Below are 23087 nucleotides of genomic sequence, written 5' to 3' on the forward strand. Positions count from 1 at the left end.
ATCATCAGCAGTGCACAATAAGGGGTTGTATTGCGATTTAAACTTACAGCAATTCTGTTCGTCTGAACCGTCGACACAATCAATGACGGCGTCACACGTGTAGATTGCTGGGTAGCATTGCTTCTTATCAGCACATTTCACATGGTCACTGGCGCATGGTTTACTTGCTATGATACATTAACATTAGCAATAAATAATGTTAGAAATACACCCTGAGAAAAAGAATTGGCTGTTGCCAACTGCTTACCAACCAAAAGGACCTCTGGTTTAAAACAGACAAATATATTGATGGCCTGACGTTTTGACCCTAGCAGAGATCATGAGTTTATTGCTCCATGCACGATAGGGTCGAAACGTCAGATCATCAACTCTTGCAGAAATACACTCTCATACCCGACAATAATACAAATTGTTATAAAATTGATAATACACAAGTCTTTTAAGGAGGCGCGACTTAAGCTAAGCATAAAAATGCTGCTGGCCCAAACACCACGGACTCATACTAAAACTGATCCTGCCTCGTGTTTTATTTTGAACAGCTTCTCCGGGCTCCATGCATTATTTACCTGTTCTTGAGGTAATAAACAATAAACTGTACCGTACGATGATCGTTGTAAATGTTAAAGGGACACGTTGCCTTTGATTGGGCGAGTTGGTATATGAAAAGCATTTGAAACCGTTTGTTATAATAAGCATAATTTATGGTTGGAAAATGTTTTTAATAAATATAATGATCCACACAAACATACCTTGATATTGCACGGTTTTCCTTTTACTTTTGCTAACAAACAAAGATCGGCCATTTTGGGGAGTCAAAAATTTGACTCCGTAAAATGACTATTGTATATCATTCTCCGTCATAGAAAAAACAACAACTCTGATCCTAAAAACTCGAAAATTTGCAATAACATTCCTCCTGGTTATGGGAACAGACCGTGAGAAATGCAATGCCAAATTCAACCTGTGGATACAAAGTACTCTATATACTTCGTAATAAATAATTAATTGGTGTTTCTGAAATGACATATCGGCAAATGGAAAGTATCTGATGAAATATTTATGATTAGTCAATATATAGATGATATGATAATGAATTGACTGTTTAAATACCACAATTTCTCTCGTCTGATCCATCGTTGCAATCCACCTGTCCGTCACAAGTACGAGTTGTATCAAAACACTGCCACTGGTTGTCACATTTTATGTATCCTTCTGCGGGACACGGAATTATGGCTAAAATATGTAGAGGGGGGACAAATCCAATAGTCAGATTCAAAAACACAAGGAAGCTTGACTTTTATGTTTTGGTGATAGTGGACTGTACCACTGAGTTGATTTTAAAGGCTCTGGACACTATTGGTAATTGTCAAAGACCAGTATCCTCACTCGGTGTATCTCAACATATGCATAAAATAACAATTATGTGAACATTTTGACTCGATGTGACGTCGTCGATGTGACATCGAAGTTGCATTATAAGATTGAGAAATAAATTCTTTCTCAAATACTACGTTACCTCAGAGGGAGACGTTTCTCACAATGTTTATACTATCAACAGCTTTCCATTGCTCATTACGAAGTAAGTTTGTATGCTTACAACTATTTTGAGTAATAACCAATAGTGTCCACTGCCTTTACGCCACATGGGAACCATGCAGTGCATGTGGGACACAGACGGCAGTGTTGCATTCTAGAATATTGTTATAGTAGTAATGCCGGAAAATAAGTGGGAAAATGTGAACATTTGAACTAAAAAATCACTGCATATAATAATAAACGGCATGTTCTATGTATAGGCCTATACCAGTGTAGGCGAAACCTTGGGTGAAGCTTCGAAATTTAAATCTGACAACCTGGAAACCATGTCACAGGAGCAAACCATTGAGGGCGCCCTGCTCTTAAAAGAACGGTAAGTTTGTTGTCGTTATAAGTTCAAATCGTGATAGTTGGGATTTTAAAGTGATTTATTGAAGTTAAAATCTTAATTTAAAGATGTTTTCTTTTACTAACCACAATCAGCTTCATCAGAACCGTCCCAACAGTCGATAAGACCGTCACAGGCGTAACGTTCGTCATAACACTGGCGTTGGATGGTGGCGCACTTCATATAACCTACTGGACAGTTATAGCTTCGAGTGAATGGGCCTGCAATACGTAAGCCGGTAATCAGCTTGTGTAGGCATTCTTGATTCATTCTGTCGTGCTGGCGGTTGCCTACACTGGCACCAAGGGTCGAGTCATGCTTCGGGGGTACATCGTTTCCCATGGGAAATTCTAATTTGTTTGGGGGAGGGAAATGAAAAGGGGTAGGGAAGGGGGGAACACATCATGCTTTAGTTGTATTAAAACATGCAACAGTGACGAAGTGACAACTCAATGACGAAGTCCATCTGAGTTGTAAATTCGCTCGTTACAAATAAATATTGTGTGGCCGAGGGAAGTCATCTTCAAGTTTGAATCGAAATTAAAGGAACACATCGACTTTGATCGGTCGAGCTGGTCTGTGAAAAGAGTTTTTAAGTATTTGTTATAAAATGCATATGATTAGAAAGACATTTCTAAAAGTAGAATAAAATGATCCAAACAAGTATCACTCGAAATTGCACGGTTTTCCTTTTACCTCGCCGACAAACACGGTCGGCCACTTATGAGGGCCAAATTTTTTACTCCCATAAATAAATGGCCGACCGTGTTACTTCGCAAAGTAAAAGGAAAACCACGCAATTTCGAAGCAAGTGTGTTTATAACTAACCATATGCATTTTATAACAAACGGTTACAAACGCTTTTCAAAGACCTACTCGGCCGATCCCAGGCAACGTGTTCCTTTAAAAGTGGAGTTAGTTACTCGTGCAATGCTAACTGGTGCAAGTGTTGTTAGTTGTTATTCTGTGCACTGACCACATTCATCATTGCCCCCACCCCCCCCCCCTTCCCACGGTACAAATAAAATCGTCCGAAATCGTCGTCACCTGAAGAAACCTCGTCCCCAGGTGTGTCGTTGTTTATGTTACCAATCTTCGGAAGTCGTACTTTAATATTGTCCGGTATTTGAGAACTCAAGGGGCATAACAATCTAATGGAGCACTCTGGTTGATTGCTACTTCATTCCTGATGAGCATTTTTTCTACAACTATTGACCTGTGGATGTTTCCCTAGTGATAAGATAAAATAATTGTCGGATTCCTGTTTTTTTCATGTAGGCCTACGGATGCTCTTTTCACGGGTATTGATAAAGTACATTTTGGGTAAAGGAAAAAAAACATGTTGTTTTTTCGATAAAAGTCAATTAATTTGCAGATGCTTTTTATTATACACAAAATACATTCAACAAAATATTTGAATTTATTATAATTCAGTGATCACATCTCTGTTAAACATTGATGTGCATGTTGTCGGAAATTATTTTATGTGACTATCGGACTATCGAACTTATTTAGATTGTATACAGCAATAGAAATAAGCCACTGCGATTTGAGGGCATTTAAATGCCACTGATTTTGCAACTTTTCTGAAAGAATTGGAAAACTATATTCGTGAGATTTCAAAGTTTGAATGAGCACTTAACGAGTCATATTTTTTTCCATTGGCAACCGTTTGTTGGGACTTTATATTTTTAACTGTTTTCAGTCTCCACACGTCACAGCTCATCAAAACAAAACATAAGGCCGCTATTGTAAACAATTTGGGGAAAGTTGACTTTTTAAATTAGCAGTTCTCGATTTGTCGGGTGCTTCATCAAATATCTACATCAAGCGAAAAGCGCAAAGCTATACGATTCTCTTTCAATTTCTTCGTTATGAAAACAAATGTTAATTTCTAAAAGTTGGGTAATAAACAGTGTTAATGCCTTGCAATAATTGTTTTTAGAGTGAACGAAAAAGTCAATTCCGGTCCGTGGGGCCTGACCCATTTATGGGTCAGTATGACCCGGAATACGGATCAATTATCCAGAAGTGGGTCAAACTGACGCAATAACTGAGTTGATAACCCAATTTTGAGAAACTATTTTCCGGGTCAGCTTGACCCAAAAATAGGTCAAGCCCCATTACACCGAGAATTCGGGTCAGTTCTGGGTTTTAGAGTGTATTACTTAACTTGTTTGATAGGAAAACATTGATCCTTTAGTTGAGTTTAACAAATAACCATAGCATAAGAGCATGGACTAGTTAAGGTCTTTATTTCAATATATCAGTACTGTCATTTATTATTGATACAAACTTCACAAACATAAAACACACAATCTTGCTCCGATTGTGAGTGGAGCACAACCATTATTTATTAGTGAACATAGAGCATGCGTTCAAGATACCAGCATGCCCATAGTTAGTGACAGTTGCTTATTTATACGGAGTTCAACATATTACAACTAAGTTTATATGAAATAACAAAATAGAAGATGTCGAAATTAGAAGGATTCGGGCGCTATATACCGAAGATGCCATGTTTCTTGTTTGTGAATCGTTAGTGGTTAAATCATCAAACTAGACTTGTTTTCAATGTATGAAACCAATAAATATTAGTTTGCCATTACAGGAGTAAAGCTGAAGGGATAAATGCTGAAACCTTAAACACTAACAGAGAAAGTAAACCCCAATTCCTTAGTATTTAAATTGACAGCTCTAAGCCTGAGCTGTCTTTTGCAATCCAAAACCGCCTTACGGGAAGTCATTTACTTGACATGAATATCTCTAAGAGCCATGTGCCATCAGCAAGAGATCGACAGATTCATTGCCGAAGCTTAGCTTCTGACGACCACTATGACGTGCACATTTAAAGGCATATTAACTACTCCAATAAATAAGGGATTTTCTCCATCCGAGAAGGCAATTGATAACTAACACTAGAGAATTAAAAAAAAAACCTAGTAGAATATCCTGCTTGAGAGAGAGTCACAGAGTCCAATATTTTTTTGTGGGGTAAAACTTTTGACTTCCCAAGACCAGTCCTTTTTTCCTTCGCAAGCTTCAGACTCTTTAGGCGACCTTTGCTTCCATAGGAAATAGAGATCCTCACTTCCTGCGACCAACTATTTAGATAAGTAAAATAAAGGCACATCTAAGTGTTGTCAAAGTGTATAGTTTTACTCTCATTTTACGGGATGTAAGTTATAACTTTGTAGAGTTTCCTTTCAATCTATCAGGTTAATTTTCAGGGCATGTGACTACCATGGGTTTTACTACTCACTGCACACAAGTTCGTCTGAGCCGAGTTGGCAATCTTGTTGTCCATCACACACCAACTCACTGCGAATGCAACTGCCGTCACCACATCGAAACTCGTCTGTCTGACACTCGGCACTGCGCTTTGTTGTACTTGAACGACCCTTTCCTATGCATGGGAAAAACAAAATCATCAAGAAAAATCAAAGGCACTGGACACTAATGGTAACTACTCAAAAATAGTTGTCAGCATATACAATTACTTGGTTACGAGCAATGGACAGCTGTTTATGGTATAAAACATTGCGAGAAACGGCTCCCTCTGAAGTAACGCAGTTTGAGAAAGATGTAATTTCCACTCAAATAAAAAAAATACTTCTGCCGAAGCCTTTTGTTATTGAAACAAACCGAACGATGACCCAACATTTAAGTAGATATCTTAGTTAGGGCAAATGTTTGAGGATTGATACAAGTTAGATTTGTGTACGATCTCTGATTTTAAATAAATATTATTTTGTCAACATCTCGAATCGTATAATACTGTTGGGATATCAAAATGGTTACGACCTAAGTCTACGCAAGATATTATTCTCTGGCCTGTTCTCACTGAGCTCGTTGGCGGCCTAAAAGCATTGGTGTTTCATGACAGTCTCAATGCCATAATCAAATTCTCAAAAAGGAGTGTGGGGTATGTTAAGAAAATTAAATGATGTAAATTCACTTATGACTGAAATAATTGTATAAAAATCAATGGTAAAGTTCAGGTAAACGGGTCAAAACACAGTAGAGGTAAAACGCTGAAAGTACAACTGTGTCGTACGAAAGTATGTTAGTTCTCTATGATTCAGATATGCTTCGAATCAAACACATGGAGGGAAAATAAAGTAGTTGCAATGAAAGAAGTATAGACTCGCCATTGCTGTTGTACAAGAGGACAGACAATACGTATGGTATCCGCATTCAGACAATGTGTTATAATTGTTGAATTTGGACCATGGGAAAACAGTTGGGAACGTTTCCACAGTTGTGGACAGTGGACACTATTGGTAATTGTCAAAGACTGGTCTTCACAGTTGATGTATCTCAACATATGCATTAAATAACGAACCTGTGAAAATTTTGCAAGTATAGGAACCAGACTTTTTTGTTATTCCAGCCTCGGTTTGGTAACATTGACATTAATGGGAGAAATAACAAAATTGTCTGGTTCCTAATTGCAAATTGATTATTCGCATTCATTATTGTTTTTCGAAACCACGGAACGTGACCAAGATGGAGGCAGCATGATAAACAATTACCAAAATCACACTGGCTTGCAATGAGAGAAATATGTCTAAACTTGCAGGGCAGATAAATGGCTGATAAATGAAACGACATGCTAAAGCTATATCTTGTTCGGTTATAATCGAAGATAAACTGTAACTTTAAATTTAGACGCAGAACAAAGGAAGTCAAAGCTGAAAATGTATTTTCGCAAGTTTCCACGAACAAACTATTACATTAGGAACAAAAAACGCACTGAAAGGCAATTTGAGGCTCTGTTAAAAATACACGCGGAACAATTGACCACGGGCAGGAGTAAAACCTCCAACAGAATAGGTGTTTACAGTCAATGAAAATGACTCTCTATACAATTATTAAGGTTTGAAGCTATAAGCACAGAATGGACACAGTTTAAATGAAGGAAACAATAAGTGTCCAAGTTTAATTTTAAGATTATTCTCAGAATGTCGACGTTGGTGCCACAGCACTGTGGGGCAAACCCCTTCTACTTAGCGATAAGTGTAACTGGGTTAGTTTACATGCATTGTATACAACACACGTGATCTACTTTTATACGTCCCATCTGAAGTACGAATCAAGACCGGGAGTGGCAGTGATGGACACTATTTGAAATTACTCAAAATGTTTGTTAGCGTAACAACTTACTTGGTAAAAAGCAATGGAGATATGTTGATAAAACACTGGGAGAAACGTAGTTTTTTTGAGGAAGAAGTTATTTGAAGTAATCTTTAAATTTAACCCAAACTTTCACAGATTTGTTATTTGATGCATATGTTGGAATACACCAAGCGAGAAGACTGGTTATTGACTGGTTTTTATCAAGGGTGCTTAATGTGTCTTTACCGCAATGCTACGTTTTTCTGTTTTCTAAGAACAAATGAGGCTCTCTTTGGTTTGAATTAAGTTTACTAAACTTCAGGAATTCCCAAGTCTTTTTTGTTACATTTTCTTCAAGCTTTAAAGTCAGTGGACACTATTGTTAATTACTCAAAATAATTATTAGCATTTAACCTTACTTGGTAACGAGTAATGGGGAGAGGTTGATAGTATAAAACATTGTGAGAAACGGCTCCCTCTGAAGTAACGAAGTTTTCGAGAAAGTAATTTTCCACGAATTTGATTTTGAGACCTCAGAGTTACAAGAGCTTGTTGCTCGAAATCAAGCATCTAAATGCACACAACTTCGTGCGACAAGGGTGATTTTTCTTTCATAGTTATCTCGCAACTTCGACGACCAATTGAGCTGAAATTTGCACGGTATTGTTATTTTATGCATATTTTGAGATACACCAAGTGAGAAGACTGGTCTTTGACAATTACTGATAGTGTCCAGTGTCTTTAACACATAACTCGTTCACATGTGTGAAATGTGATGGTCCATCATTGCATTTCTGGAGTCATTTCACAGTTTTGCCAGGATCAGTAGCTAAGGTGTAATTAAGTTTGGACTTGTATAGTTATCTACATCGGGCGAAACTTTTAATTAGCTTAGCTCTGTCATGACAAACCTTATTTGCTCCAAACATTCAGAATACGCATTTTATTTATTATTTACAGGTATATTTTGAAGGATAACTTTTCAAGGGTTGTCGGGTTATCTCACAGAAATCTTATAGAATGTTATAATTCTAAAATGGAATGCTAGAGAGTACAATAAGATGGTTTCTTCATCAAATATTGTAATTATAATTTTCGATTTCTTTGGTATTTTAAAAAGAAACGCAAGTCATTTTTTGAAGATAACAGAACCACAATACAGTATTTTTCTAGAATCTTAAAGGCCCATATCTCGTTTACTCCTATAGTTTGCGGTAATTTTAACTGGGAAGTGCCAGGTAAAATTATAAATTCTGAAACTTTGGGTTTTTCTGAGTGACCACCAAGCACTTTGTTATGTTGCCATTAAATCTTTTGTAAAAGGATTTAATGTGTCACATCTGTTTGCAGTTTTGTACTTTTAAAGACAGTGGACACTATTGGTAGTTGTCAAAGACCAGTCTCCTCACTTGCTGTATCTCAACATATGCATAAAATAACAAACCTGTGAAAATTTGAGCTCAATTGGTCGTTGAAGTTGCGAGATAATGAATGAAATAAAAACACCCTTGTCACACCAAGTTGTGTGCTTTCAGATGCTTGAATTCGAGACCTCAAATTCTAAACTTGAGGTCTCGAAATCAAATTCGTGGAAAATTACTTCTTTCTCGAAAACTACGTCACTTCAGAGGGATCTGTTTCTCACAATATTTTATCCTATCAACCTCTCCCCATTACTCAATACCAAGTGAGGTTTTATGCCAAATTTTTTTTTGAGTAATTACCAATAGTGTCCACTGCCTTTAAATGAAAATAGTTAATATTGTGTACTCTTAAAAAAGTACCCTGACATTTAGCAAAACATTCAAATGCCAACCATCTAGCCCCAGCATATTCTCTTCTTCTTCTTGACTTATTTGGATTTTATGGGTTTAAAATAAAAGCCATTGTAATCCAAGAGGAGAAATTTGCGTATACTTTGAAGCCCACGAATGAAGTGTGTTAAGGCCTATACATGAAAATGTCTCAAGCTTCTCTGTTTACAGGAATCTTTACTTGTTAATCGCCACCTTTGGTGAAAAAAAGAAACCCCCAAATTGCCTCGATTGTGATTGGCTTTTCACCACAAAGGTCTATCAGTCCCAAGTGGCCGGAATTTAATTTGATACTTTTGGCCCGGAGCTCGGATCACACCATTAAGCTCGTCGGCCTCTTGACGATGATTCTGGTTTCCTAAGCTGCCTGAGGTTGGCGTGTTTTCGTGTACCACCGTAGCTTTGAATAATGTTGGGAATAAAAGAAACTTCAACTCGGGGGAAATTGAGCCGAGTACAAAACTAGTGACGAGGTAATCAATGTGATCAAGCAAGTCAGTCCCCAGGCTTACAATTTGTCGCGCTTTGTAACAAGAACCTGTAAAGAGGAGGACAAAATACAAATCAAAACCCCATCTTCTGTCAGCATTACTATGGGCTTCTTAACGCAGAAATGATAAACAAGTGCTGGATAAATCGCTTAAAGACAGTTTTCAGTCTTCATGAATAGTCGCTTAAAAGGGTGAACGAGCTTATTGCGACTTATACAGCCAGCTATATACGCGAAAGCTTTACATGTATAGACAATAGTGTGTATGGTAATCATTGTGATTGATATAGACTGTTGTTTGCTTTATACGCTTCAAACTGAATGGGCAATAGTTATAATATAATTATTACTAGGCCGGTTGAAGCTTTGCAAACAACTTATTGCGTAACTTTAAAAAACTGTTTCCATTTACGGATGTTTGCGCAATACTTATGTACAAGGTGAACAGTAAAATAAATTCTATATACTGCAAAGATATGAACAGGTACACACTAAAAACTCCCGGATCAGACAAAAATCCCAGATTCTTGGTCCCTATATGGGCCATTTCTGGTTGTGCTGAACCGGAAATTGAAGTAAAACGAATTGGGGAGAATGCATGACTCGGATTGTCCGTCAGTTTGACATAAATTCGGGTCAGATTGACACGGATTCCGAGTCATACTGACCCAGAAATGATCAAGGCCCCCAAAGGAACCCGGAGTTTGGATAAATTCTGACCTGGGAGTTTTCATGTTGATGAAAGTTATTTATTCGTAAACTTGTAAACATGTGATTAGTATTCTCATGCAATCATTCGATAACAAACTGCATGTGATAAAGACCTATAATAGAAACGATTTGTTAACAACTGACAGTTTGTCTCACTGTTTTTGAAATTACCAGATTTCAAATAAATTGAACAATGATATATCTAAACATGAAATATGAGTTTAAACCATAGTGTAGTAGTAATGTTTTCTGTGATATTTGTTTCAGTCATTGTACTTTTTTGTGGTTATTTTGACTGACCAAACGGGCATAAATCAAGTCCACGTCTAATGAGAGAGAGATAGGTCTGACCCGAAGCACATTTCCCTGGGGCCGAAGGTACTATAGACAAAATGAAGTTTGGTGCTAGCCCTTTTGAAATGGAAGCATATTTTGCGACCGTGGCGTTCACATTTTGATATTAAATTGTATCTTGCAAAATATGTTGGATAGAAGGGAAAAACAAGCGTATCCGAACCGATATTTTGTCCATTGAAGTTGACAAAATGGCACATTCAATTCAAAATTCAAACGCACATTTCCATACTTCATTAAAAATAGTAAAATGCCTCAACAATAATTTATGAAGAAGTGACCAATAAACATAGCTCTTTTACACGGCAGAAAGTGGATTGATAAAGTATGGAAGCATCATCTAGAAGCCGAGGCTTGAGGTGAGATGTCTGATGAACAGACACGGCACTGGACGCTATTGGTCATTACTCAAAATAATAGAAAGCATAAAAACTTACTTGGTAACAAGCAATTGAGAGATGTTGCTATAGTATAAAACATTGTGAGTATAAACGGCTTCCTCTGAAGTAACGTAGCTTTCAGAAAGAAGTAATTTTCCACTAAAATATTTTAATTTGATTTCGAGACCTCAGAGTTAGATTTTGAGGTCCCGAAACCAAGAACATGAAAGCACTCAACTTCGTGTGACAATGGTGTTTTTTTCTTTCACTATTATCTCGCAACTTCGACGATCAGTTGAGTTCAAATTTTCACAGGTTTGTTATTTTGTGCATAATGTTGAGATGCACCAAGTGAGAACTTTGACAATTACCAAATGTGTCCAGTGTCAAGAACAAGATCGAACGAACAGATTAGAACAAAGACATTGAAAAGGCGTCAATTGGAAATGGCCACATAAAGCATACTGAAGTTTGCAATGGAATTCCCTCGCGTAATGTTACAACTGTGATAACTTCAATGGACCACAGAACACAATGTCAACCGAGGTGTTTCTATGTCAATGCAGCGTCCATAATAGTGCAAACCTTACGTCCATTAATATCTTGAATTATATATAAGACAATTCAAGAGTTGTATAAACTAGTGTTGTAAATAAAATATGCGACTGTGTGTTTGGGATGATTCCGCTAATCATTTCTTACATTATTAATGTTGATGAGAATATTTTTGTCTACTTGAAAGTTGCGTTACCGAACATTATTCTGATAGATTATAAATACTGAAATGTTGCTCTCAACATGAAGAGACATTAGCTATAAAGTTGAAGTGTAAAGGCAGTGGACATTATTGGTAATTGTCAAAGACTAGTCCTCACAGTTGGTGTATCTCAACATATGCATAAAATAACAAACCTGTGAAAATTTGAGCTCAATTGGTCATCGAACTTGCGAGATAATAATGAAAGAAAAAAACACCCTTGTCACACGAAGTTGTGTGCGTTTAGATGGTTGATTTCGAGACCTCAAGTTCTAAATATGAGGTCTCGAAATCAAATTCGTGGAAAATTACTTCTTGCTCGAAAACTATAATGGCACTTCAGAGGGAGCCGTTTCTCAAAATGTTTTTTACCATCAACCTCTCCCCATTACTCAATACCAAGTAAGGTTTTATGCTAATAATTATTTTGAGTAATTACCAATAGTGTCCACTGCCTTTAATTTAACACCTTTGTAAAAATTAATTATAGATCAGCATTAAAAATGTTGCATTGTTAGTTCAGAGGTTTTAAACTTGCATTCCAAATGTGTAGCACTATATCACTTTTCCCTATTGATGTGATGAGTGTGGCCCTAACTGTAATATGCAAGATTACAACTCAAATAATAAACCGAGCAATTACTTGCGTTTTGTATAAACAATACAGCACACTTGTCATGAAGTTGTTTCAGTTTAAGAAGTATCATTACTGTTGCCCAATACACAAAACCGTTTGCTTATTACTTTTTTATAAAGAAATCAAAACATTTGAGAAAACTATAAATATTAGTTCATTGTAATCACTGTAGCCCAATATTGGACTCGTTCTCTGTACAATATATAACACGAGAGTGAAAGGCCACCGTGGCTATGATCACTGCAACGTGCTAATGTTAGTATCTTATAGTTGGCGCATCCCTAAGTTATTTTGACACGGTGATTCCGGGTCACTCTGACCCGAAATGGGTCAGGCCCCGCAAGGCCCAATCCGCTAGTTATATTGAGTTTGATTTTAGAGTACATGAATGAGATTGGATGAATGTTAAATTTCCTTGAAAAGGCTTTCAGGTCTGCTTTTCCCAACATCCCCTCCCGATTTACGAACAGAATCTGTCGATGTTACATTATTTAGCATGTTTGCAAAATATGTGCATCCCCAGAAATAAAGATACAGGTTTGAATAGAATATATCTATTTGATTACTTCTCTCCTTTTGGTGATAATTATGTTTATGTCTTTTGTTCCAAGAAAATTTGAATACTTTTTTTAAAAGCTGACAAATGGGAATCCTATAAAATGTTATGTATTAAAAGGCAAGTTTTAGAAAACATGTTACGCGTCCTGTGCAGGGGGAGGACGGAGAAAGGGAAAACACCGAAGAAAGACCGGGGGCTGGACGGGAGGGAGTAAGGGAGTGTTTAAGAGGGGGAGAGGTGAGACCGCGTGGGATGTTTCATTGCTACGGTTTGGATAGGGATTGATGTATGGAACTATTTTCGTTAAGGAGAAGAACAGATTGTGGATTGACATTCCTACATTAATGGTACTGGACACATTTGGTAATTGTCAAAGATCAATATTCTCACTTAGTGTATCCCAACATAAAATTATGCAAAAAATAACGAATCGGTGGAAAATTTGACTAAATTGTTCATCGAGATTGCAAGAGAATAATGACAGAAAAAACGCCATCGTTGAGCAACTTTGTGTGCTTTTAGATGCCTAATAAAAGGCTTCAGACATGAAGTCTTTTAGTATTTTAGTGAGAAATTACCTTTTTCTCAAAAACTACCTTACATCTGAGTGAGCCGTTCCTAATAATGTTTTAAACTATCATTAGCTCTCATTGCTCATTACCAAGTAAGGTTTTATACTAAATCCAAAAGTGTCCGGGGTGGACTTCAACAAAGAGTTAGAACTAGTCTTATCTCGAGTTAGGATGAGTAACTCGTCCTAACTTAGGACTAGCCATACATTTATTTATATCTCCTAGGACTAGTCCTATATAAGCTAGGACTAGTCCTAACTGTTTGTGAAATCGACCTTACAATGTATGGCTAGTCCTAAGCTAGGACGAGTTACTCATCCTATCTCGAGATAAGACTAGTCCTAACTCTTTGTGAAATCCACCCCGGCACTTTTGGATTTAACTTCTTCCTTAGCGTTTATTTGAACTAGCTCACCGAAAATGAACCGACCCACTTCGCAAGAATAAAAAAAAAAAATAAAAAAAAAAATAAAAAAAATAAATAAATACCAAGCACTGAGATGTTATTTCCTGTATCAGGATGTTCCTCACAGCAGAGGGAACCATTTATTATTTTTTTTAATGCAACCTATAATGATAATGGTCTTCCGAGACTCCTGTAAAACTATTAAAATTTACTACATTGTCTACCGTACTCACAATAAATTTGAACCGCCCCCGTTTTGATGCTCTTTAGTTATTGGTAAAAAAATAAGTTTTAAAACCGCTTGGGAAAAAAATAATTTAATCTTACAACTCAATTTTGCTTTTTCAGTATCACGCAAGTTGAGAAAATCAATGTTTATTTTTGAACAAATGGAGTTTACTCTCGTTTCCTCCGACGCCGTAAAACCTTCATCAATGTTTCTAAAATCCCAGCGGTATATGCTGATTAATAAATAAAAATCACTCTTGTAAAATCAATCTGATTTAATCCACTGTCCAAATATGTTTTCCTCAATTAACGACGCCGCGATTTTGATTAAAAACTGATAATGGCTTCAACGTAAAACTGGACACGAAATGGGTGTTTACCATTCACACAATATTGTGATAATATTTTCAAGTTTTTTTCTGGCTTAATAATAAAATATAGTATGAATTTGTAGGGTAAATTTGGAGCAAACATGCAACTTGTTGTTTATTTTACGTGTAAAAACAGTCGTTATTTCTCGTGTATACTAACTGTTGGTAGCCACCATCCTCCTTGCAATATTTATTTTAACATTTTTATTTCCAATCAATCAGTTATACATACAGGGATCAATACAGAACTGAAAGTGATTAAGTGGTGGGATGTCCAAAAAGCAGAGTTTTGAGTGGAGACCTCATGACGTGTGTAGCTACAACAAGTATTAATTACATACAGCATTTTAGATTGTATATACACACTTAATGAAAAGAACTAAGTTACACACACAACGAGGCTAGGGGACATAAGATATTAATGTTTGCCTGTACTGCACAGCAGTAAAATATTGGTCAAGAAGAGCAATCGGCAGAGGGGTTGTAACAAATATTTGATTATTATAAAGTTTGTTTGCAATTAATTCTGACCAGGTTTCGTCAACAATTACAAATTGGGCTCCATGCATAAGGTTACAACGTTGGAACGACATCCAGATTATGACATTTTAAAGCATCAGACCGAGAGGAATCGAAGTATTTCGAAACAGAATTTGCTTTGACAAGAAAACTCTTCAGTTGGTTTACACAATGAATTATACTTCAATAGCCAATATGCGTACGTTTCAATTGATCATGGATTGTGTGGTAGTGGTGAACTGGAATGAGCACGATGTGACATACGTCATAATTTTTTATATAAAAAAAACACGACCAATCAAACAAAACCAACACCCCACACACCAAACAAACTTTCTCAACATTACAGGTTGGTAACGTAATCGTTTGTTTCCTGTATTGCATCAATCAAAAACGAGACGACAGGGTGCCATGCAGCTGCAGGCTACTTCTTCGTGCGCATATAACAACTATTATTGAGCTTGCATTTTAGATGGTGGAACTATTTTTTTCTTTCTTCGGTTGTTGTTATCGTCGTGTTCTTTTCAAATAAATCAACGGAACCTAAGCCAAAGTGACAGAGAAACATTGTCCATGACTGTAAATGTAATAAATATTTAATTACTGTCATGGGCCTTCAGGACCCGTGGATGGGCAATTGCTGCTTCATGCATTATTCACGTATTGGAAGTAACGGGCACAGTTTGTATTCAATATAATGGGAATATAACTCACATGTGAATACTATATAGTATACGAACACATTACAACATTGAGCCAAACAACTTTAGATTCAGCTTACTTTATCCACTCTGCCTATTTAAACTTTAAAGGATTTTTGATACCTTTTGTAGATAAAGTTTTTGCCATGAAATGAATGAATGAATCCCTATTTTACTGAGAATGGCTTCCATCATTACTTGCAAACCAAGTTTCAAAGTAAATTTGTGGACGTTGTGTTTTGTGTGGTATGAAAAGGACCCAAACCCCTTTAACAAAACCTGAGACTCAACAACGAAAATGTGACGTAGGCACAGACTTGGCCAATCAGATGGCAGTGGACAGGATGCGTCTTGACAAGATTTGTAAAATACCTTAGCAAAGAAGTTTGTTTCATTGTTTTTGTCTCATTCATTGCATTATTGTATTTCTTGAAGATTTGACTCTATGATATTTTATATTAAACAATGTAAACACATACTTTTTATTACAATGACCGTTCTGCCCGATTGTCTCTGATTCCCCCCCCCCCCCCACCAATTTGTTCCCCGTCTGTTCACCCAAATTGGTATAAGTATGCGCTGGATGATTCGAGATTGGCCCTGAATTCACTGTTCGTGGTCTTCAAAGATGAATTGGACTATTTAAGTGTAGTGTGGCACAGAACAATGAATTATCCATCTGGATGATCAATTGTTTAACAATAATTTACAGCCCACAATTGTTTTGGCCACAGGGTTTAAAAACAAGTTTTTCAAATTGAACGTTTACGCAGAAGACAGTTAGTAGGATTTTAAACTTTGCAAGATGGACGATGATCAGAGCTACTGATAGAAACGTTGAGTTGAAACTATGATTCTTTTCAAAACCACCCCAACTCAACCCACCCAAACCTGATTGGGCCTACTTTAACGGTAACATAAAAGGGTGCCACACGGAAGCGGGAATGTGTTAGAAGCTGTCGAGAGTCAGCAGGTAATTATGGGAGGGTCCCAAGTGTGTCATCACTTATTTTATGGGAATTAGACACTATCGGTAATTATTAAAAAAAAATGGCAGAAAAACGTACTTGAATTGAATTGAATTGAATTGAATTGTTTTTTCGTCAAGTATATAAAAATACATGAAATTTAAAATCCTTTTGTACGGCAACACATAAAATATTGAAATGCAAAAATTGCACAAGTTAAACCACAATACCACAGAAAAAAATAACCTGAATAAATAAAATAAAAATATAAAAATCATTAAAATTTATTTTTTTATTTTTTTATTAAGGTTATTGTTTAACTTGGTAACAAGCAATGGAGAGCTGTTGATAATATAAAACATTGCTATTGATAAAATGTAGGTTTAATCAGCAAGTCAAATTCTGGCTAATCTTGTTATATCAAAACAGTCAAGCGGAAAAACAGTTAATATTTCGTAACCACAAAAACAAAATTCTTGATAGTATAATGCAATCTTAAAGGGAAGGTACACTATTGATAATTGTCAAAGACCAGTGTTCTCACTTGGTGTATCTCAAAACATGCATAAAATAACAAACATGTGGAAATTTGAGCTCAATTGGTCATCGGAGTTGGGAGAAAATGATGAAAGAATAAACACCCATATTGGACAAATTTGTGTGCTTTCAGATAGGAGTAAAAGACTTCTAGCTAGAAGTATTATACTATTTTAGTTAGAAATTACCCCTATTTCAAAATCTTTGCTACTTCGGAGGGTTTTATACTATCAACAGCTCGCCAATGCTCGTTACCAAGTCAGTTTTTAAGTTATATTTGTTTTGACTGATTACCAAACATGTAGCTTCCCTTTAACATATGAATCGGTGGTCTAGCTCGGTTTCTATGGCACCTTCTCTAGAATGACAAAGGTCATGGGTTCGAATCTCACCCAAGGGTATATACTGTCTAAAGGTTGCTAATTACTTAAAATAATTGTTAGCATACAACTTATTTAGTAACGAGCATTGGAGAGCTGTTGATAGTATAAAACATTCTGAAAACGACTCCATCTGAAGTTACGTAGTTTTTGAGAAAGAAGTAATTTGCCACTAAAATGTTTGAAGTTGATTTAAAGAGATCATAATTAGATTTTGAGGTCCCGAAATCAAGCATCTAAAAGCACACAACTTCGTGTGACAAGGGTATTTTTTCTTCCATTATTATCTGGCAACGTCGACGACCAATTGAGTTCAAATTTTCTCATGTTTGATATTTCATGCATACAATATTGGGATACACCAAGTGAAAAGACTGGTCTTTGACAATTAGTGCCTTGAACACATCGCTTTGAAAAAAAAATCAAGATATATTTTGTATATATCCACGATGCAAAATAAGTATATATTATATATTTTGTAGCTACATGCATGTAGTTTTGATTTGCAGTGAAACCATCTGTGTCTCTAGTCTTGACCAATAAAGGTAATTGGATCGAAGCGTTTTATTTGAGCATATACCCAATTGGTGGTAAGGCGAGAACTGCAAAATAGGAAAACGAAATCAACAAGTCGACGTTTTAAACACTTACTTCAAACCGGATACAACGTACAAGAACTAGCACAATACCAAACACCATGGCGAAGCTAAGACGTACCATTTTTAGGGGAAAGAGTTGTGTCATATCTTAGGGGCATTTATGACCAATAACAAATACGATCTACTTTCCCTTTGACCCTTTTCAAAATAATCCCGTTTCCATAGCTCTGTTATGCCGTGTACCAGAAATTGTAAGATAAAACTGCTAGGAGGTAAAATCAAAAACAATGTTCTAAAATTAAGTTCTAAAATTCTCAAAACATTGAAATAATTATAAAGTGTAATATTTTATTCTGATGAATTTTAATTTCAAAATTAACACACCCCACTCCTCCCTCCAACCCCAGTCAAATCGGTATCAAGTAGTCTCTTCCATAGCAAATTACAAAAACTACTCCCTTTACATAAGCAATATGCCTATTATAACGAAACAGATAATATGTTTAGCAGAGCGACGCTCTCCCAGGTGTTGTATATGATCGCTTTTCTTTAATCTTTCCTGTTAACAACTTTCCAAAGTCAAACACACAACAACTACAACATCATCATCATCATCATCCTCTTGATCAATCAGGGGGTCGTAGAGCCGCCCAACCAATGCGCTCTGCTGCCGAGTGCCACAGCTGCCCGGTCCCGGGACTCAAAGTAGAAACAAGTACAACCCGGTCCAAAAAATAACCCCACAATGTCGATTTCACAAAGAGATAGGACTCATCTTATCTCAAGTTAGGACGAGTAAAGTCGTCCAAACTTAGGATTAATCTTAAGGTCTGCATGCAACAGTGCGGAGTCGGGACTCATCCTCAGTCCTAAGATTAATCCTAAGTTAGGAAGAGTTTTGTGAAATCGACGGCAGGTCATCGTTTATTATATATAACAGATCTACGTTATTTATTTTGACACTATGTTCGCAAATTTAGTTAGATGATCCGTGCGTGTTTCAAATATATAGCTGTGAGAACAATGTCACCACATAATAGATGTTAAATTTGCATCGGGGATAAAGAATATTAATTTTGGTTTTTACCCATACACCGATGTGTGTTAGCACTGTATACTCAGTACTTTCCCGAGTCCTGTGAAAAAATATCACAGGCATGTTACTCGGGTGGGATTCGAACCCACGACCCTTGCAATTCTAGAGCAGTGTCTTACCAACTAGACTACCGAGGTTGCCGGCAGCTAGAGGCAGTTCGAATCCTATGTTTTGGCAGCGGGTACCGCAACGATATAATAGATGTTATATAACAGAGTAATTTACAAACAGTTTAAACTGGCCATAAACAACCGTTTTACTTGCTGACTGTCTAACAGAACAAAATCACTCAGTCTGAAACACGGACTGGCAATATGTGATGTGAAGTTGTAGCTCTTTCATCCATGGATAAATAAAGAATGAATATGGAGAAGTGAGCTTAAACAGTTTTTATAAAAGAATACTGCAGTATGCCTGATGCAAAATCAACATCTACCACATAGTTATTCAGTGCCGTGAACAGTGTTTAAAAACACTGTTTAAATAAGTTGTTATCTTGTTATAACCGAATTCAAACTAGAATTGTTGCCGAATTCAAACTAGATGACTTGAAAAGAAAAGCTGCACTAACACTTGAAGGGTATTGTTATTTCTTTATTTTTTTAAATTTTGTATATAAGTGGTTTATTTTGCATTGAATCTTTTTACACAGATGTCAACGATCTTATTACAATGCGAACACAACATTATTAACTGTGTAATGCTAAGATGGAGGATTTTCCAACCATCTTTTGGGATCATAATTTGCCAATGTGAACATAATAAATAGCAAACGCAGGCACAAACTCCGTGCTCAGGTAATTTATTGTGTTACTATACAATTTTATACTGTTGCCAAATACCCCTTTTTAATTTTAACATGGGACAAAAACTCACCGGTACAGCATTCAACCCTATCCACAAGAAAATAGCCGAGGTAAGGTGGCCGGCACACACGCGCCTCCGGACGACAGACCACGAGAGTGTGTGCCCCAAGTGGGTTTATACTTTGAATAGGATTCAATTACGTAATAAAACATTCCAACTTAAACTATGTGCTCAAGATTGAGTATCATTGAACTAAATACCATACAATTCATTACAATGCTGAAAATTTCGAGCACAAAGGGGCAGTTTATGGGAGGAGTTTTTTAAAGCTTCTCAAAGTGAGGATCCATTATGCGTTTGCCATTTTTCGGATACACATGTTTTGTTTCTATTGTCGTCCACACCAATAACATGAGGTTGTGATGAGACAGTTGAATAATTTGATTAAAGGGAAACTTTCCGTACTCTGCCACCACTTTTTCACTCATTTTTACAAAATGGGAATTGTATCATTCAGGTAAAATAACGCATGAAAACGTGGTGGCAGGATACGGAAACGTTTGAAATACTCACCTCTGATTAAATTAAAAAGTATCTTTGATGAGACTCCGTCCCTTTTGTCATCTTCTTCTTCCGCGGACCAGGAGTAGAGGGCTTCTTGGGGCTCATCCCCCGGGGAAGGGTAGCGGCCCCGGTCCGCTGGGGCTGGCCCGTCCATCTCCTCATTCTGCGGGCGTTGCCAAATTACCTTGCTCCGCATCCAGCTATCCCCTGGCCGTCCAAACCAAATACCTTGAACACCGCTGCAGATGCATAAAACTAGACACAAATACGCTAGTGAAAGCGCACATGGTTTTGTCGTCAAATTTCTCATTGGTGTAAATTGTCACTTATCAGATGATGAAAGAAAAATAGTGTTGAGAGGAAGAACTCCTGAACATTCGTGGTTGTTGAGATTTGTAAAACTTCTTTAGTGACGGTAAAGTGCGCAAGTTTTTATATACGACCATCCACAACAAGCAGGCCCACGCACTGTGTTGTACATACACGTGATTTATTTAGTGAATTTCCTGAGAGGATACGTAGACGAAGTTAATATTGATATTTATGATAATTTATTAAATATGCATCAAGGTGATCTATTGCACAGGAATCGATGTGAAACAGTTTTCATACTGTCCATACTCCGTCAGCCGTTTACAAATTCTACCGTGTTTGACTACAGAGACTAAAGCTAAAAGATTGTATGCCTATACAACATTGTTTTCGGTTGGTCACAGTATTTTATGAGAGTGTGGTTGAAATCTTTGCTTATGTTGTAAAAAGTAATCTGACACTTGATGCGTTGTTTTTATACTATAGTATAAGGCAAGCTTGATTTCTTTAAGGGGTAAACACATACAAAATGTGATTAAACATCGCGACATAAAGCTGCTTAGCAGAAAATGCTGCTTGATAAATTTCTTTGCTAAGCAGAAAAAATAAACAAGGCACAAGTCACCACAATTTAAGCTGAATGCAATTTTGGCTGGCAACCTGGTTTTGTTCAGCAATACTTTTCTGTGCTTTCAGGCTTTCTGAAACTGGGCCCAGATCATCTTGTAATAAAAGTCAATTTTGAGAAATCACTGGTTGCAAGGTTTTGTTCGCTGTCGACATTTAACAGCCCAATGCCTAAGCAAGTGCATGCTATTATCGTTCTATACGGTAGGTAGACCCATTGATTGTAGAATGCTTAATGGAACTGAAGATGCCTCATAAGTACGTGACTCTTTAAGGCCGCGGGCAGTGAAGAAACCCACGAAGACAAGAAGAGGAAGTCATGTTTAAGCTAAAGACGAGATTCAAATATAGAGGGTTTGCAAAGGATCGGAACATGATACCAAACACAAACCTTTGGGTTCGGTGTACTTGTGTGTCTTTTACAAAATTGTATAGGCCTATACCAAGTTTTACATGTCTATGAGCTAAATGCTTTGAGGCAACGGCGATTTATTTGACATATTTTGTTCTTCGAAATCCACGGTTGTTTTCTGTATTTCATGCATGTAAAGATTGAAATAGACAATAAGATCACAATTTAGCTAAAGCGAACCCATAAGATAAGCAACAACCCAGTAAAGTACAGATTTAAACAAAATTCAGCAAGCACTTTATTTTGACTCCAATCTAATAAATGTCTTTTAGAGGAAGACTAAATCCTAGTTGACATTCTCGAATAGCCTCTTGAAGATGTTTTAACGAGGGATAATCATTCAGGATATGTCAGATTAAATTTAAGTAGGCTCTTTAGATTTATAGCAACGAGTAGAATTATCAAAAAGCAATGGGTAAGATCGGTACATAACCATCCGTATGAAAAAAAAAGGAAAACAAGGGTTCGAAACATCCACTAGTTATTCATCTTGTCACTTTTAAGAGTTCTACATATTAGAAAACCATAGCCACAAAGGCGGGACAATAATTGTTTTCGTTTGTGCTGAATTGTTGTACTTTTATATTACAGTTAAAAGAATCGTAATCCGGTTGGTTTTCAAATCAACACACTACTGTGGCCTATGTAGGAGGTAGTGCCATAAAGCTAGTTTATACTTTCCGCGAATGCGATACGAATTTTGACGTCACAAAATCGCAACGGTTAAAGACACTGGCCACTATTGGTAATTCTCAAAGACTAGTCTTCACAGTTGGTGTATCTCAACATGTGCATAAAATAACACACCTGTGAAAATTTGAGCTCAATTGGTCGTCGAAGTTGCGGGATAATAATGAAAGAAAAAACACCCTTGTCACATAAAGTTGTGTGTTTTCAAGTTCTTCAACTACCATTGATTTACCGCTTTTATGAAACAATCCTAAGAAATCGTGTTGTAGTTGATTAATTTATTGATAATTGGTTGAATTTATTCGGATATAACTACAGCAAGAACATGCCAAAAATACATACATAACAACATGAGAAAAGACAATGAAATAAAACCAAAAATAGAACACAAGTTATGGTAATTCATCATCACTGATTATAAATCTTGAAACAGTTGACTTTGCTTCAAGTGATGTTTTTGATAACTTGTCTTTGAAATGCAGTCATCTTTGAAAATGGTGTTCTGATTCTGTGAATGCGTATGCCCAACAAGATAGTTAAAAGTGGCAGGCCTA

General features: G+C 36.6%; 1 protein-coding gene across 1 annotated transcript in view; it reads right to left on the minus strand.

The window, feature by feature from the left end:
* Positions 1-20882, minus strand: part of LOC139940110 (uncharacterized) — a 28744-nt gene extending 7862 nt beyond the window's left edge. Inside the window, exons 1-5 of the mRNA XM_071936356.1 lie at positions 20502-20882; positions 5187-5330; positions 2011-2274; positions 1111-1233; positions 48-167 (exon numbers count right to left, since the gene is read on the minus strand). Coding sequence (XP_071792457.1) covers positions 48-167; positions 1111-1233; positions 2011-2274; positions 5187-5330; positions 20502-20802 — 952 coding nt within the window. The 5' untranslated portion in view covers positions 20803-20882. The remainder of the gene's footprint in view (positions 1-47; positions 168-1110; positions 1234-2010; positions 2275-5186; positions 5331-20501) is intronic.
* Positions 20883-23087: the final 2205 nt, after the last annotated feature.

The sequence above is a fragment of the Asterias amurensis genome, chromosome 7 (genome assembly GCF_032118995.1).
Source record: "Asterias amurensis chromosome 7, ASM3211899v1".
NCBI classification, from domain to species: Eukaryota; Metazoa; Echinodermata; class Asteroidea; order Forcipulatida; family Asteriidae; genus Asterias; species Asterias amurensis.